The sequence below is a fragment of the Cupressus sempervirens genome, chromosome 3 (genome assembly GCF_028749045.1).
Source record: "Cupressus sempervirens isolate cs-2001-9-10 chromosome 3, ASM2874904v1, whole genome shotgun sequence".
In the NCBI taxonomy this organism is placed as follows: domain Eukaryota; kingdom Viridiplantae; phylum Streptophyta; class Pinopsida; order Cupressales; family Cupressaceae; genus Cupressus; species Cupressus sempervirens.
In genome coordinates, this window is record NC_143120.1 from 282377 (window position 1) to 300409 (window position 18033).

The 18033-nt window shown below is 35.5% G+C and overlaps 1 protein-coding gene across 1 annotated transcript in view; it reads right to left on the reverse strand.

The window, feature by feature from the left end:
* The window catches only part of EMB3119 (Ribose 5-phosphate isomerase, type A protein), a 60234-nt gene extending 43181 nt beyond the window's left edge, over positions 1-17053 (reverse strand). Inside the window, exon 1 of the mRNA XM_089817962.1 lies at positions 16382-17053. Within this exon, the coding sequence (XP_089674088.1) occupies positions 16382-16960 (579 nt within the window). The 5' untranslated portion in view covers positions 16961-17053. The remainder of the gene's footprint in view (positions 1-16381) is intronic.
* Between the last annotated feature and the right edge of the window lie 980 nt (positions 17054-18033).

Consider the following 18033-nt stretch of genomic DNA (forward strand, 5'->3'; position numbering starts at 1 on the left):
AGGATGTTGCATATGGAAAACATATCCTTATTACAGGCAATGCTTAGTACATTTGCAGCAACAATCCGAGAAACTTAACATGTTATCAGAGCCACGGTTGGAAATGCATACTGTTAAACATGGATACTATGTCCAAAACATTTAGGTTCAATACAAATGTATATAAAGCCAGACCCAAGCATAGTGAATGCCCTGTGGCGAGTGATGATCGCCGAGGTGTAGACTATTGCCATAGACATGGTGGAAATCGTGAGCAATTTGTCAGTGCTCAGTGACGAATTCATTGCACATAGGCTAGGCCTCATCCCGCTTACCTCGAAGCGCGCAATTGGTATGAAGTTTGCTCGTGACTACGACCAGTGCAATGGCGACGAGCATTATGTGCACTGCTCTGTTGAATTCAACCTCCATGTTAAATGTGACGGCAACCAGACCCTCGATGAAACCAGGACCACCGATGAAATGCAGGGAGAATCTGAAGTTTTAAACAGACGTGTGTGACTATTTCGAATATGTCAAAGAGAATGCTGCCTGATGGAAATCTCTAGCAAGCATGCCCAAACGATGTTGTGGACTATTTGACAAAATGCCTGGCTAAGTCACGCAACGTGAGATTTGTGAGAAACGCAAGTAGCTTTGCAGAAGGACTTCAATGTATAGAGGGTGGAAATTAAAAATCTCATGGTACCTGATGACTATGTAGAATGTTAAAAGTGTGCACCAAATGTATGACAAAGTTTCCAAACCCGATTAAGCCAGCGAAGTCATCAATGGTTGCGAAATAAATGTTAGAATTCTCCAATTTGTTCCCGTCCATCAATTTGTGCCATACTCAAGCAATATGCCCAAATCATATAATGCAGTCCCCCGCCCATTTGGTGCTTTTAGAGCATTTTTGACAACATAAAGATGTTTTAAATCTTGAGCCCACGTTGCTAGCGCACAACTCATAATACAAAGAGGAAATGCCTACTCATACAGAGAAGATAGATGTTACAAGGTTGAGAGTTGAGTAAGTAATAAATATTAAGAAAGTAATCATTAAAAGGGTGACATCGAGGTAAGTATTTATCCCTTTATTTCTTATGTGAAAATTGATTACTAAATATGGATGGGTTATTGATTAAATGAATAATAACTTCATAATCTTAGTTATTTATTTAAATGAAATAATATGTTAAAATATAGATAAAAGTATATATATAGAAGGTTGAATAAATGCATATATATTCAAAATATATTTTGTCTATGTTTCATTCAAATGATTTTATTATGAAAGATTATTTATTGAGTATAATAGTAGTCTCCTTCTTATGAGCTATATACCTTGATCTTTTCCTCTGAGAATGTTCTTGCAGGAAAAAGAGGGAGATTAAGATTCAGAGGGAGAAGACTGAGGAGCTATTTGATTAACCTTCAGTGAACCCGATCTTATTGATTAAGAGGGAGTAGACCATGCCGAGATGGTTTCTCTAATGATTAATAAGTTGTCACAGTCAAGAGGACTGTGACCATGTGACATTTATATGGGCCTATCCCCTGTGTACATCATGAGGAAGTAACGACTTCCAAATGATGTCACTTGTATTTGGGAGAAGTTGTTGTAAGGTGACGATCTTACAATCAACTTGTATTATGAGCTCTAATAAATTGAGTAAATGGTTAATGTCTTGTATCTCAACATTCTAGGAGGCCATTACTCTTAGAGTACTTAGTGAATATCTTGATATTCTAGGAGGCCAATACTCTTGATATCAAATGTGATATCTAAACGTTTTGAGTAAGTGATGAATATCATTGATATTCTAGGAGGCCAATACTCTTGATATCAAATGTGATATCTAAATGTTTTAAGTGGTGAATATCATTAATATTCTGGAAGGCCAATACTCTTGATATCAAATGTGGTATCTAAATGATTTTGGAGTACTTGGTGAATATCAGATGTCGATATTCTGGGAGACCAATTCTCTTGATATCAAATGTGATATCTAAACCTTGTTTTTGAGTACTTGATGAATATCGGATCTCGATATTCTGGGAGATCAAGACTCTTGATATCAAATGTGATATCTTACCGTAAGTTTGATTAATTGATGAATATCATATGTTGATATTCTAGAGATCAATACTCTTAATATCATATGCAATATTAATGGTGGAAAACTTCTGATATATTACCAATGGTGTAATATTTGTCTTGTGTTTATCCTCCCTTGCTACGAGGGAGTGTTAATGTTTGATAGCTTCTGTGGGATAACTTTATGGTTATTCGTATAAAATTATATATGAGATATAATATTATGTGAGATATAAGCTTATTACTATTATTATTATTATTATTATTATATAATATAATATAATAAAAAATTTATTATTAATTATCTATTTATTGAATAGACATGTCTATTCATTCACCCATGCTTAATAGAGGATGTTGCATATGGAAAACATATACCTTATTACAGGCAATGCTTAGTACATTTGCAGCAACGATCTGAGAAACTTTGCCAAAATAATATGTATTACACTCACAAATGGAGAACAACCAGACCATATGATCTTAACTACCAATGACATTTTTTTGTAACTGAAATATATATCCTCGTCAACCCATCTATGAGCATTCATATTTGACTGTTACATCCCAATTTTCGACCCGATTTAAAATGTTCATATAGCCGTTGAGGTTCACATGAAGTCAATTGACAGTTAAACTTGTTATAATCCTACGAAATGGTAAGATGGTTAGTCGTTATAATTTCATATGAAGATAACATGCTAGTTGATTATTTATCATGAATTCATGGAATTGAAAAGGCAGTTAGCCGTTATGATTATTTATGATTAATAACTTGTTAGGTAGTATGATTTAACTGTGGAGAATTTCCTTGTATGGAGCATGTCAAAGGGGTGGAAGCATTGTCAAAAAAGAATTGGGCACGGAGCATCACCATCACTGAGCAAATGGGTATGAATTGTGAATCACTATGATTGAGGACTTAGCGATTGCATAACAGGATACACACATTAAACACACATGAGCTATTAAATAAACATTAAAAACATTAATGGTTTAACTTAATTAAAGTACATACCTTTAAATGTTTTATGACTGACATTTCCATCATTTTAGTGTAACACATTTATGTACGTGCACATAGATATAGAACTAAAGGTGACACCATGGTATTATTTCTATACAAGATTCTCTCTATTACGTACATTTAAATATATGTACAAAAAGATAAAATAATATTCCAAATAAAGTATGTATTTAGAGATACATAATAAAAGCTATGACATTGGATAAAATATATAGTATGATGCCATCTTATAAATACATCTACGTGCAAGTAGATAAATATATTATAAATTATCCTTGATTTATAACCTTTAAGATCTTTTCCATATTTATTCAATTCTTTTCTAGAAACCAAAATATACACTTGGCATATTATATCAACATTTAAGAAGGCAAATCATTTCCTTAAAAGTTAAGGCTTCTTGGAAGCCTGGGAGATTATCGAATGCCTTTACATATATTTGGAAGCCAAGAGAAGGTGGAGAAAAATATATTGTCTTCCTACGATTTAGCTCCACATTTTTTTACCCACATTGTTACTTCTTGTTCTACCCTTGTTGAAGGTTAGAAATCAGATATATTCTGAATATTGCATGTGGATTGCGTCCATGAGGGAACCAGCTGTTAAACATCAAGCCAAGGCTCACGTCCAAGGAACCGACTATTTGAAAACAAGCCAAGGCTCACGTTTTCCATCCTTAGACCAGGTTATGTGGTCAGACTTTCATAATCAGATTGCTGTATGTTTTTCTTAAACTATTTTCGTATTTTTAGCAGGAAGGAATGTGTCATGAAAATTCCGTACATTCTTCTGAATTGATGTCGAATGGATATTTGATAGTCCACTCCCTCTATGTTGTTGAGTCAAGACCAAATGTGCATGATATGTCCATGCATCTTTGTTTTACTGAAGTATATCAGAATTGAACTATATTTCTTGCAAGCCATTAAGATCATTTCTCAAGTCATAAAGATTGTGATATGACATGCTGAAAAATGTAATACTCTTACACCAATTGAGGTTCAGCAAAAAGAGTAGGTTTACTCTGAGACTTAAACACATAGGACTCACCCGGTTGTATGGACAAGGAAGAGGTGAACAGGTGAGAGAGAGAAATCTGCAATAACATGAAACAGAACAGATGTGACATAACAATATATATTATTTTTAAAAAGAATCATTTAAAAGCACATGCATGTCCAATTCATTCTCTGTTGTCAAGTCAAGTGGTGTAATTAAGTATCAGAATGCTCAGTGGCTGACAAGGTGTTCCATGTCTATTCCAGGTAGGGAGGGTCTTTCTAGTTAAAGAAAGTGTGGAGATAAGTTTAAGGTCCATGGTTGGGAGGTTAAACCCCTATCAATGTTTCCCCTCTCCATGAGATGTCAGGACGTGTATCAGATAAAGATAAGTTGAGCATTCAAACATTTATTGGTAAAAGGTATTTTTACTTTTACGATATTTATACAAGTAGAAGATATGATGGATTAATTTATATTGTTGAATTTGGTTATTTCCTTTAATGAAAGCAACCTTTCTCATCAATGTAATTGGAAACCATTTAGATCAGTTGACCTTCCAACTGAATATGGAATATATATCTATAGGATTGTTATTTCAGTCTTTCATTTATAAGAATAATGATTAGCATATCTTCTAATCTTATGTTGATGCCACAGTTAGCAATATGAAGAAAAGAAATGAAAGAGAGGTATCTGACGCCCCAAATGATACAGTGGTATCTGATGCCCCAACTGATACAGTGGTATCTGAAGCCCTAATTGACACATTGGTATGTGATGCCCTAAATGATCCAATGATAATAAATGCCCTAATTGATACAGTGGTATGTGATGCCCTAAATGATCCAATGGTAATCGATGCCCTAATTGATATAGTGGTATTTGATGGTAATCGTCATTTGATTTGATAGTGGTATTGAATGGTAATCGTCATTTGATCCTAAGTGGTATTTGTGGACTAACCTGGGTGTTTGCAAAAGCGTCCCTAGATTGATTTCAGTTTCGAATTCCATGTTATGTAGATTTTAATTTTCATAGTAAATTCATTGATGGTGTTTTCAATTGTTAGTTATGAGATTTCCGTTTAACTGATTGTCACCGTAAATCTCATACACATGAACGTAACTGATATAATTGTCATCCTATGAAAAGGAAGTAATAATTGTATTCCTTTGATATGTTAGTTGTTAGTTAGGACTCGGGAAAAGTTTTTGTTACATTGACGATGCCTTCACAATTGACTCAGACAACAAATTTTCTTTCTTCGAGCATTCATGGAGGTGCATACACTATTTATAAGCTATTATATATACCTACATATATACCCATGCAATTCCAATTATGAATTGTTTCATTTAGCATCACTAGTAACCATCCATAATGTTGCAATAGTGGTGGATATGTAGTTTCAAAACAATGGATAATGGCACATCATTGAGGCATTGTGATAAACAATTCGGGTTATTTGTTCATGATACCACCCTCTGAATGCAATTTTGTATCCAAACTTTGATGCATTTATTGGCCTAGCATAAAGCTCCCATATATGTGTTCACTTGCTAGTTTCATTTGCTTCAAAGTGTTCAAACTTTTTCCCACAAACTGCTCTTCTACATATGACGCCATAGTAAAATGATGAGATGACACCACTCGCAATTTTCCATCATATTGATCATGTATCACTACTTTAGTTCTTTGAAAGACTCTGTTGAATGATCTATTTTCTCTTCATTTTCTTCCACATTTCTGCATATAGGTTAATCCAAACAATTGAGAGCATTAACTGTAATATCTGAAAAATATAACATTACAATTATTTTTAAATTGCATGAGACATTATCATCTTAGGGCACTCTATCACACACTTCAACTGTTTTATATATGCTGCACATTATCTTACATTGTTTGAGCTTTCATATTTAGCATGATAAGGAGGATGGCTGCAAAAGGTTTCTGAATTGGCTTTATAGTTATTGTGTGGTATTTGTTTGAAAGTTCTCAAAGTCTTTTAGCAAACTCATTTCTTTGAATCCTGCAATCATCACATTCCATCAGTAGACATCTCTTTGGAACGTTCTTTCAAATTGTCTAGCGGTTTATGTACTTGCTCGAACCTCCAAAAATACATCTCCAGCTATAATACCTGAGAAATCTCTTCTCTATCAGACCTTAAAGCATACCAGCTATAATTTATTCCATCTTTCCATGTTTTGCAACCATGGAGAATGTTGGCAAAGCTTTCTAGATTTGAATTTATAAATGTCCCTGCTATGATTGCATGGCGCACAAGCTAAGACAAGTCTGGCAGCTCACTACATCAGAAATGGCTCCAACATCTTACTTCCTATGTCCGCTGGCTTCCTTAGAGTGCATGCAGTCATAACATAAACTAAGAATTATATTTAAAAGATGTTTAGAGGATAATAAAGCCATTTTGAATAAGTATTTTTTCTCCGCAATCAGTCATGTGATACAGTGCTCTGAAAAACCACCCGCAGGCTTGTTTCTATTGAGAGGAGAATTTGTAACTTAGAGTACTATGTGTGTTGTCTCTAGTTTGACATTATGTCAAACAACTCATAAACCAATATACTGCTAGAATAGGTGGAGGCCTGCGTAGACATTCATGGTGATGTTGTGGCATACTATCGCACAAATCCCATACATGTCAAACTCCAATTTAAAGCCAAACTCGTTGCATCATTTACCAAAGAGAAGCGTGCATATGAAGAGTAGAGAGAGCCTTTGTATACAAAGTTTCTCAGCCAAAGCAACAAGTATCACAAAAGCCGAAGCTGGGATTCTACTCTTTGTTTGCAATTCCCATCTGTCTTAGATAGATAGCAGCCCCCTTACCTGTCTGTGATATCAAACAGAGTGCATGTGAATTTTAAAACCATCAAACTCCAATAGTTTGGAAAGCATGTTGGCATCTGATTTGGCATCAAAATTCCATTGAGCTCCACACATATTCTTTATCAGTTAGAAAATAATGTTGCTGGGATAAATTCAAAGGTGCTTGTGCACTGTTGTCACGTCTCCTTTTATAGACCAATGAGTTTTATTGCATCGTTAGCTCGTTTTGCCTTGGTCCCATGGGCAAACCAGGTTTCTATAAGATTACAGTAGTTTTTGGCCTAGGGAGCTTCATTTGCGGGCTAATCGGGGCTGTTTTAGTGGAGTTTCAGGACACTTACTATTTAAGTAAGTCAGCAGGCTCAGCATTCTTGGCATTTCAGAGCTGGACTAGGAGCGCGTTGTCAAGATCTTTCTAACAAGCTATCACACATGCATATCCAAGTCCATCTAATCAGAGATTTTAATGCCCAAAGATTTCATAGACTTATTAATAAAGTGTTTTATAACTTATGTTCATATTATTAATGTCACTTTATTATGCATGAGCAATTTAATTTCCTTATAGGGAAAATAGTATTATTTATAACAGGAAATTAAGGCACAGAAGGGGGAATGTGAAAGGTCACCAGGTTGAGCTTAAAAGGAAGAAGAACATGTTTCAGCATACTTAGTTTTATGATTTGGATTTCATTTTCTCTCTTGGGGAGTTATTTTCGAAAGTTTCAACTTTCAGCAGGTGAGAGGATGGAAACCCTCAAGCTTGGAGGGTGGGCAAAAACCTGTTGTCAATTAGAGACATCGTTACAGATGTTTCACATTGTATTCGAGGTTCATCTTTTCAGTTATCTAATCTCGTTGTAGGCACTATATATAAGATTGGATTTCTTGGTTATTTTGCTGAAAAACTTCATGAAACATTATTTTTTGAAAGTATATTTCTGCTGGAGATTTATTGCAATAATATTTTGAGACTTCTTTTTCTCTAGTTTGGGATTTTTCTGGTGAAATCTGAAAATCATTGCATGAATTTATTTATTTAAAATTTCTGAGATTCTGTTAAGGGTTTTGGGGCAAATATCCGGTTAGGGATATTACAGTGGTATCAGAGTACTGAATCTGCCATCTTGTTGGATAGATTGAGTATTTTACATTTGTGAACAAATTGGTAAAGACTATTACCATACATATTATTGTTTCAGGAGATCACTATTTTTTTATGTAATGGCAGTACTGTGAAGCTGGGTGTTTAATAGATGGTGCAAGGTTATATTGCAGGCCTTAGTATTAGGCAATAATAATTAAACGAATGAAAGCAAGCACTCATATTTGAATAATCAACCAATATTTTAAAAGCCCCGTCCAGGTTTATATAGATTGTGTTGACATGGTATTGGGCTGAGATTGTTGTCCAGCATTTAAGGTCACAGGAAGAGTTTTGTCAAAATTAATATCGAATTCCTTGGTTGATGTTTGAGCTTCAAATATTAAACTGAGCTTAACACCCGAAAGATATATTTCGGTTGATATTTTTATAGACTATAGTGCCAAGTGGAATGTCTAAGCAAGAACTATTACGGGCCCTTTCCTGTTTAAATTTATAATATATGTTTGTTAGCAAAGCATTCAATATATTATAGAGTCTTGAGTTATATGAAAAAAATAAGTGTACATTATATCGGCTTGGTGATATTTATATTAAGAATATCAGTTTTCCACAATCCATTAGAGTAATAATAATGTTTCCTGGTATCAATTGTGTAAAATAATTTTACATTGCTTGAGCCCGATAATAAAATATTAAGGGGTGATTTTTAAAATGTTTCAAGCATATGGAGAAAGTTGATTATCTGGTGGATTATTTAATCACCAAAATACTTTCAATATTGTGATATTGCTATCAGGATTTAATCACCAAAATACTTTCAATATTGTGGTTTCTCTACTTGATAATAGCAGCCAAAAGAGAAAAAAATCGTGATAAGCCATAGTTGGGCAGATGAAAATATTTGATGCATATTCGAAGTCCCTCGTGCCTGTGTATCTTCCTCCCTCCCTACAGCATGAGTCTTCTCTGTATGCTGTCATCAGTTTCCACACAAAGTTCAACAAATTTTAATTGTGCCTACATCTTTACTGGCTGTATATTGCACTCTGTAATGAGCACATGGTATTCCTGCTGCTGTCTGAGAGTCTGGTGCTGGAGTTGTAGCCATTTGTAGAAGAATGGCCAGAGCTGAGGATTTTCCACTTTAGTGCTCAGGAAGGGGCACACCTGCATTAGTCAGGCAGTCAGTATTCGACTGGAAGCCTCCAAATATCTCCTTAATCTCTGCCCAGAACCATTGAGAGTTGTCGGTGGCCAGCAAAGTCTATATGATCCTTATCATAAATCAAAGGAAGATCATTCCTTGGTCTCCACTATTATTCAACAGTGTGTTTGAACTGATGGTGTCAAGACATAAAGAAGCTATTGGGGATTCCCTATACAGCTACGCCAAATGGGAAATTTCTTGATTAGTATATAAAATTGGTATTGGGATGCCTATCATGAGTGCCTGTACAGAGTACATTACTACTGTGAAACACATCTAATATTATGTGGAACTGTTGAAATATTAAAACCACTGCATCTTTTTTCTTCTGGGTTGGATTGTGTAAATTTTTTTTTTAACATAAATGTTTCGGATCATACTACGTGATCCATCATCAGAATGCATGAGTCAAGGAAAAGTAAAATGCAGATTGCAGACCAAGGATTGAATAAAAAGAAAGGCGGGAGGAGGGGATAGGACTGCAAACCAAGGCTGAGAAAACCTCCAGTTTATGAAAATCCAAAAAGTCAAGAAATTTAAATCTCAAAAAGTTGAAAGCTGAAAATAAATTAAGTCAAACAAATTGAAAAAGAAATGAAGAGAACAAAATGAGAAGAAATATTAAAAAGTGGGGAACAAAAGAAAGATTCGAGAAAAACAACAAAGAAAAATAAGGAGAAATAAAAATTAATATATATATGCATATTAAAACCACTGCTGAAGTCTTCTTGGGCTACCCAGATTGTGCAAACATAGAATCCACAGGAGCATAGTTCTCTGAACTCAAAATCTCAACTTTTATATTGAACTTATCTCCGCCAACATATACAAACTTAAAGTCACTGGTCTCAAGTAAAATTGTGTGAAATTCAAATTACGGTTGCCAAAGCTTATATTCAAGCAGCGGGTTTACTTGTGTGCCAGTGTTTGATCTAATATCTATGCAGTCTAAATATTTATGTCATCTTGATGCTTGACAGCACAATGTCTGGTGATAAAGCAATGAGGTGAATTAAAAGTTTGAGATGAAAATTTTGATTCAGACTCTATACGGGATATTGAGACTTGTAAGCCAGAAGTCCATTCCAACACAGATTGTAAAGTGCAGGTGAAATCTAAATTGTCATCAGCAGTTGGAATTTTGGAAGTTCAAACAGTTTCATGTTGAAACATTCATTTCAAAACCTTTGTTAGTCAAGTCCCAAATTCTGGGGGGAAAATCCAGTTAGACTTCATCTGGGGTACCAATTGACAAAATTCTTGAGAAGGAAAGGTCGGTAAAAACTACAGAACGGGAAACAGAACCTTTCAGATAGCATGCAAAGGGTTAAACTAAACTCCAGCAGGGGCCTGATAGCAAACTTTGGTCCTTAATACATACATGTGAATTCTAATTCAGCTTTTCTTACAAATCTGCAATATTTGTGTTGCTTCCATATTTGGAGATTACTATTGTACGCATTGATCGCTATTACAAATAAAGTGTACATTCTTGTTTGCAAATTGATGACAAAATTTGGTGAGATAATAGACAGAATAGAGCAGTATAAGTGCAACACTTCGGACTATGGAAAAAATGCCTAATCTGGATAAAAATATGAAAAAGCTTTGCTCAAATGCAGAAACAGTTAGCTCATAACTGGCAGCAGAATAAAAGAAAAGAAGTAATCAGCATAGTGGACGAATATAACACACTCCCTCTACAGGTTCAGAGAGATTTACCCTTCATTGATTACATGGACTTTCATCCAAGCATTCTAAACAAGAATAATATAGCAAAGAAACAATACCATGAGATAGATCATGAAATTCTGGCACAGGGAATGAAGAGTTTCTAGTAGTCACAAATCAGCTTACAAGTGGTCTTGAAAAAGAAGAGCAACGAACTACTACTGATTTGCAGCCTTCTCATGATCACAGGAAAGATGTTAATAATGGCACAGGTCTATTGATTGGTAATATGGAAGTAGAGGTTTCTTGTGGGGTTTCCTACACTAGTGCTCTTGATGGTCATGTTGATAATGCATTGGAGAAGATTGTCCAATCAGCCAATGGTGAGAACTCAACATCGTTTGCAAGTGTTAATGTTGATTTTGTTTCAGACTTAAGGGTCTCTGCAATGGTATGGATTCTTCTTGTGGTGAATTTATTTTTGAACACAGTACTGCCCTTAATTCCTTTTCACAATTGAGTGTGATAGATGAAATTGATGATGTGGATATGTATGATAGAAACATTTTCTCCCACCTCATGTGCATTTGACTTATTTCATACACCTACTAGTTCACCTTATTTGAGAGTCAAATGAAGGTAACTGAAAATAAAATTGTTGCAGCTCTGTCACATTTTGATAACATCTATGATATATGAGATAGTTGAAAAGCAGTTTTGAAAGGAACAATTAGAGAGAAGACAAAACGGAATCAAAGGGGAGTTCTCACATTTGCATGTGATTGAGGAAGGGAAGAACACAACAAAATCAGATTATCTACATCTTTCAGATCGTGATCATCTTCTCAATCTCACAAAGATCTATTCTAAGGCATTAAGGAAGAAGGAAGAAGTAGACATCCTTTCTTGTGAGCTCATGAATACTAAGGACATCCTAGAGGCTGCCTTAGCTGCATTTCATGGGGTAGAAAATCAGGTTGTCGAGCTTAATCAGGAATATATGTATGATGAAACATTTTCTCCCACCTCATGTGCATTTGACTTATTTCATACACCTACTAGTTCACCTTATTTGAGAATCAAATGAAGGTAACTGAAAATAAAATTGTTGCACCTCTGTCACATTTTGATAACATATATGATATATGAGATAGTTGAAAAGCAGTTTTGGAAGGAACAATTAGAGAGAAGACAAAACGGAATCAAAGGGGAGTTCTCACATTTGCATGTGATTGAGGAAGGGAAGAAAACAATAAATCAGATTATCTACATCTTTCAGATAGTGATCATCTTCTCAATCTCACAAAGATCTATTCTAAGGCATTAAGGAAGAAGGAAGAAGTAGACATCCTTTCTTGTGAGCTCATGAATACCAAGGACATCCTAGAGGCTGCCTTAGCCGCATTTCATGGGGTAGAAAATCAGGTTGTTGAGCTTAATCAGGAATTAAATTTGGCACGTTCTACCTTAACTCAACATTCAAATGTGAGAGTTGAGGTGGTTGACAATGATTATAGCGAGAGGGTTGATCAGCATGGACATGTTTCATCCACATTCAATGGTCACATAGTATCACATTATGAGTCGTTGACTAAGGTTGAGGTTATGCATTGTGACTATACAGTGAGGATTCATCATCACTTTTTGTTTGATCCACACGTGAAGGATTTGATGATGCACAAGTGTGGATTGGCTCAGAGTTGGTATCATCCATCGTGGGATAGAGGTCATCCATCTTCAAAAGATGGGATCAAAGGCCACAAGTATCTGACTCAGGTGATTATGGGAGGTTACTTACAAGGGCACCAGTCAGATCTCCATTATAGCGATATTATCCAAGACGGTCATTGGTTATATATTGCAAGAGCTACTTTGTGATACTAGGGAGATCACACAGTGGGATCCATGTGGAGCATTCACGTGGGTTGTTACATATCAGGCAGTTAGGAAGAGTAATTTGTTGCATTCCTTTCTTGATGGAGGTTGGTATATTGTTGAGCTCTCACCACCTCTTGATATTAGAGGAGTATGTAGTTATAGCTGGAGTGGGGTACTTTGTTGGGTGGAAAGCATTTCCTCTTATGATAGCAGAGCATGGCAGGTTGTCCTAACTGTGTATATATGTAAGGCATTTTGGGATTTTAGCATTCAGTTGACAGGTGTCTTGGTTCATGGTGTGTTGTTTCACGACTCTAGGGTTATAGATGTTTACATTCATTGTACTGCATAAGTTGGACAAAGCATCAACTTTGAGGCAGATCTGGGATCCATGCATTTGGTTCCAGCTTACGAATGCAGATTGCTTGGGGACAAGCAATCTTTGGAAGTGAGGATTCTCATGTTCCCATTTCTAGGCCAATGAGTTTTATTATATCAATAGTCTGTTTTGCCTTGGCACCATGGGAAAACCAGGTTTTCTATAAGATCAAAGCAATTTTTGGCCTCCGCACGTTCAGTTGCAGGTTAATCAGGTTGTTTCCATGGGGTTTTCAAACACTAAATATTTTTAGTAAGTCAACGAGCTCAACATTTTTGGCATTTCAGAGTTGGACTACGAACACCTTGTCGAGACCTTCCCAGTGAGATATCACACATGCATATCTAAGTCCATTTAATCAGAGATTTTAACGCCCAAAGATTTCATAGACTTATTTATAAAGTGACTTGTAACTTAAGTTCAAGGTTGCACGGTGACAGGGGTACTTGGGGTACTTAGGGCAGTTACGATTATTTTTCATAGTAGGGAATGGGGGTACTTGGGTATGTCAAACTTTATTTTTAATTATACTTTTATATTTATAAAAAGTCTGAAATTATGAGTCATGACAATGGTTTTTCAAAACAAGAACCATGATAAAGTTTGCAAATGTAATGTATTGTTTTCAGTTTCAGATTCACAATATGTCTGTAATAATAATATATGATAAATCATTAGATGCATAACAGAGAAGGCAGACTTTAAACATGAACAAGAAGATCATAAATCATATGACAATGAAATATTGCAAATGATAAACTTCTGACATGAACAGTGATAAAGTTTATGATTAATCAATATTGTATCAATGTTTCAAACTGATTAGATATTTAATTAAGCTTGATAAACAACAAGCTGGTACGAAAACAAAAAACCGAAAAAAAAAACAGAAATCTTAATCAATGTCCTTAGCTATGATGCTCTCCACCGAGTCCCTGGTACTTAGAGTACGTGTATCCGGTACTTAGGTATGTGGGTACAAGTACTAAGGGTATGGGTACGAGTACCCATGCAACCTTTGCTTGAGTTCATATTATTGATGTCACTTTATTATGTATGAGCCATTTATTTTCCTTAGTGGAAAAAGTACTATTTTTAAAAGGAAATTATGAGACAAAAGAAGGAATGTGAAAGGACACCAAGTTGTGTTTAAAAGCAGGAGCTCATTCAACACACTTAGTAATGTGATTTGGATTTCATTTTCTCTCTTGGAGAGTTATTTTTGAAAGCTTCAACTTTCAACAGGTGAGGATGAAAGCCCTCAAGCTTAGATAGTGGGTGGAAACCCATTGTCAAATAAAGACATCGTGCAGGTGTTTCACATTGTATTTCAGATTCACCTTTTCTATTATCCAATCTTACAATAGTTATTGTCTCTACAATCAGATTTCTTCGTCATTTTGCTGAAGAACTTCAATAAAACATTATTTTTTTAAATATATTTCTACTCGAGATTTATTGCAAAAACATTTTGAGACTTCTTTTATCTGATTATTTAATGGAGTTTTTCTAGTGAAATCTGAAAATCGTTGCATGAATTTATTAGTTTAAAATTTCTGAGATTCTGCTGAGGGTTTTAAGGCAAACATCCAGTTAGGGATATTACAACTATTTGAAAGTCTTCATAAAATCTCCATGAGATGTTCCGCCAAATAATTCTTTTCAAACACAATTTGCCCAACTATCATTTTCAGCTCAATATCACCATAGATTTTCCAGCTCTGTCTTTTCTTGATAAATTATTTTCAGGTTTCCAATGGGAAGTTATTACAAAGTTGCGTATTCGGGGTTGGGTTGTGATCTTGAAATTCGCCGAGGTTAAGATTAGCCAACTTCTTAAAATAGATTAAGAGCTCAACTCTTAACTCTCAACTTATTAAGAGTTAAGGTTTTGACTATAAGTTGGGGCGTTGACCAAACAATGGGAAAAGTTGGGATCCCAACCCTTAACCTTTCCAAGAGTCAGGATTTTGACTTTTCAACTTTAAACAATTAAAACCCCCAACTATTAACCTCCTTTTGCAAGTTAGGATTCCAACTCTTAACTTTTAGAAGTTAAGGTTTAAAAATTTTAAAATTAAATTTTAAATTTTAAATAATTGAAAACTATCACTCCAACTTCTAAAGGGCATAACTTTTGACTCACAACTCCAATTTCATAAATTTGAAAAGCAGGATGAAGCTGAGAAGGAACGGGAGAGTTTGGAATCATAAAACTATGAAAAATTAGATAACTTTTTAACTATTCTAAAGCTTGAAATTTGATATTATTTTGCTCATTTTTAACTCAAATGATAAAATTTTGGAAATCTGACTCACGAAAACCATGGGAAATACATGCAATCACATAGAGGCAATGACTCCACATGTGACCTTACTTGACGAGATTTTAAAAATCAAAATTTTGGTCAGACTAAATACAAAGGCAACAACACACAGGAAGATTGTTGTTTGCACATATTATCTACTATACTAGGGTGAAATCCCTAGGACTGCAACTTTAGGTATCAGAAAAACCTTTCTCTCGTCGTCATTTTTCTCGGGCACTATATCCTAAGAGAAGCAGTTTGATAATCACTTACTGTAATCATCGTAGCTAGAGCAGGAGGTAAGTTTGCGGAATAAGACCTATCACATCCTCACTGACAGTACCAGCGTGACTCGCAGATCTGATTGGGTGGTTGCACAGAGATTCTAACACTGGTAGCCTGGAAAGGACCCTTCGTAGCAACTCCAGCTCATTACCGTCCTACACTGAGTAGATCGTTTTTAAAGTTTTGGCACTTAAATCTGCACATTAGGAAACTCAGTTTACTCTAAATCGGTGTATGCCAACAGCAATTGAATTGTTCTTTTCATGCATTGGACTGAAATGAGAGGATCGTTGAAAGCAAACCTACACAGTTAGCTGTAGGATCTCTAAATTTTTAATTGACTGAAAATATTATGAAAATTTCTTTTATTACTGGAATAGTGATGTGGTCAATGAATCTTGAATAGGATTGAGTGTCATGTAAGCCCCGTAAAACTAGAAAGTTATCTAACAATATCAGTGCTTAAGAAGTCGTTTTAATTTCCGTCCTAGCTCTTGCACAGGAAACTACTATAAATCCTGCTCTCTAAGGATATAACAGAACGATGCTATAAAAGATGGTGTTAGAAATACTGCATACCTCAACGGGCATGGCCAGCTTGCTGCCGCCGAGACCCTCCACCAACTTCGATTCGTCCACCACAACAACGAATTTGGAAGAGGCAGCTTCGACCATCTTTTCGCGGAGAAGGGCGCCACCGCGACCCTTGACCAGGTTCAGCTCCGGATCGACCTCGTCGGCACCGTCAATGGCCAGGTCGATCTTGGGATGATCGTCCAGTACTGACAGAGGAATTCCCAGCGAGGCTGCCTGCTCTGCTGTCCGCTTGGACGTGGGGATACCAACTATGTCCTTGAGTGCGCCAGACTTCATTAACTCGCCTATTTTGGCCACAACAAAGGCGGCAGTAGATCCCGTGCCGAGACCCAACACCATGCCGCTTTCCACGTATTCCACGGCCTTGTCAGCCGCTAGTTTCTTCAAGTCGTCCTGCGTAAGGACCTTGCTTGCTGCCATGGCTTTAACGCTTAGCCTCGGCCCACTTGCTGAAAAATAACACTTGGATTTGAATGCCCGAAACCCACTGTTATTATTGGAGATGCATTTTCCGGAGAGGGCAGGCGCGATGGAGAGAGCGTTAAATGCTGTTACGGCCATGGCAAAGGCGAGGAATCAAGTGAAGAAAGGAATGGAATATCGCCCCTATGAATATTGCGCTGAGTTGGAGGATAATTCCCTTCCATCCACAGTAGTGCTATCCCCAAACCCGACGATGGATTAGGTCCACGGTCCCAATCGTTCGGATCTGTCGATTGCTTTCGCATAAATTTTTATTTTAGATGAATCAATGAAACATTTTAATAAAATTCATTTGGCGAAAGTAGCAGCTTATGAGACCTTTAAGTTAGCACACATTCTAGTCATTCTAGTCTACCCGAACATTTGATTGTGTCATATTTTAATTTTAAAACTTAAAATGTTCTACGTTTGGAATAAATCTATAATGTTTGAACAGTGCAGTATAATTTTTTTAAGTATGATAGAGAGATATTATGTTTTATACTTTTCGGATAGATAATTTTTTAATACATAATATTATGTTTTATACTTACTAATATTGGTATATAATATTTATTTGAAATAGTATAGATTTAATTTAAAAATATAATTATACGACATTGCTTCCTATAAAACTTTAGATTATATATAATATTAAAATTGTATAAATTAATAATAATTAGTAAATATATTTATTTTTTATAATATTAATATAATTTAATAATTATTATTAAATATATTTATAATGTATAATATTAATGTTTTTGATATAAAAGCAATCAAAACTAGGGGACTGGCCCTTTACAACAATGGTGAAACAACCAACAAAAAATTAGTAGACAACCACACAGACCCTTAATAATTTACATCAAAAACATAAGAAATAGCATAATAGTAATAAAAAATACTAGAATTTCTACTCTTAATACCAACAAAGTTTAACAAGTCAACAAAAAGCATGTAGTTGGTCATCACATCGTACCACCTACAGCCCATAACCAAGTTCAACGGAAAAACAAAACCATCACCAAAGGATGGAGAGTAAAAACCAGTAGAGCACCAAAAAACACCAAGCACCAGGAGGCCACTAACTGGCATTTTTTTATTTCCTTTCCCAGACAAGAGAACTTTGGCCCGGTCTTCGGCGAGGTAGTTATAAAGTAGCTTTGGGT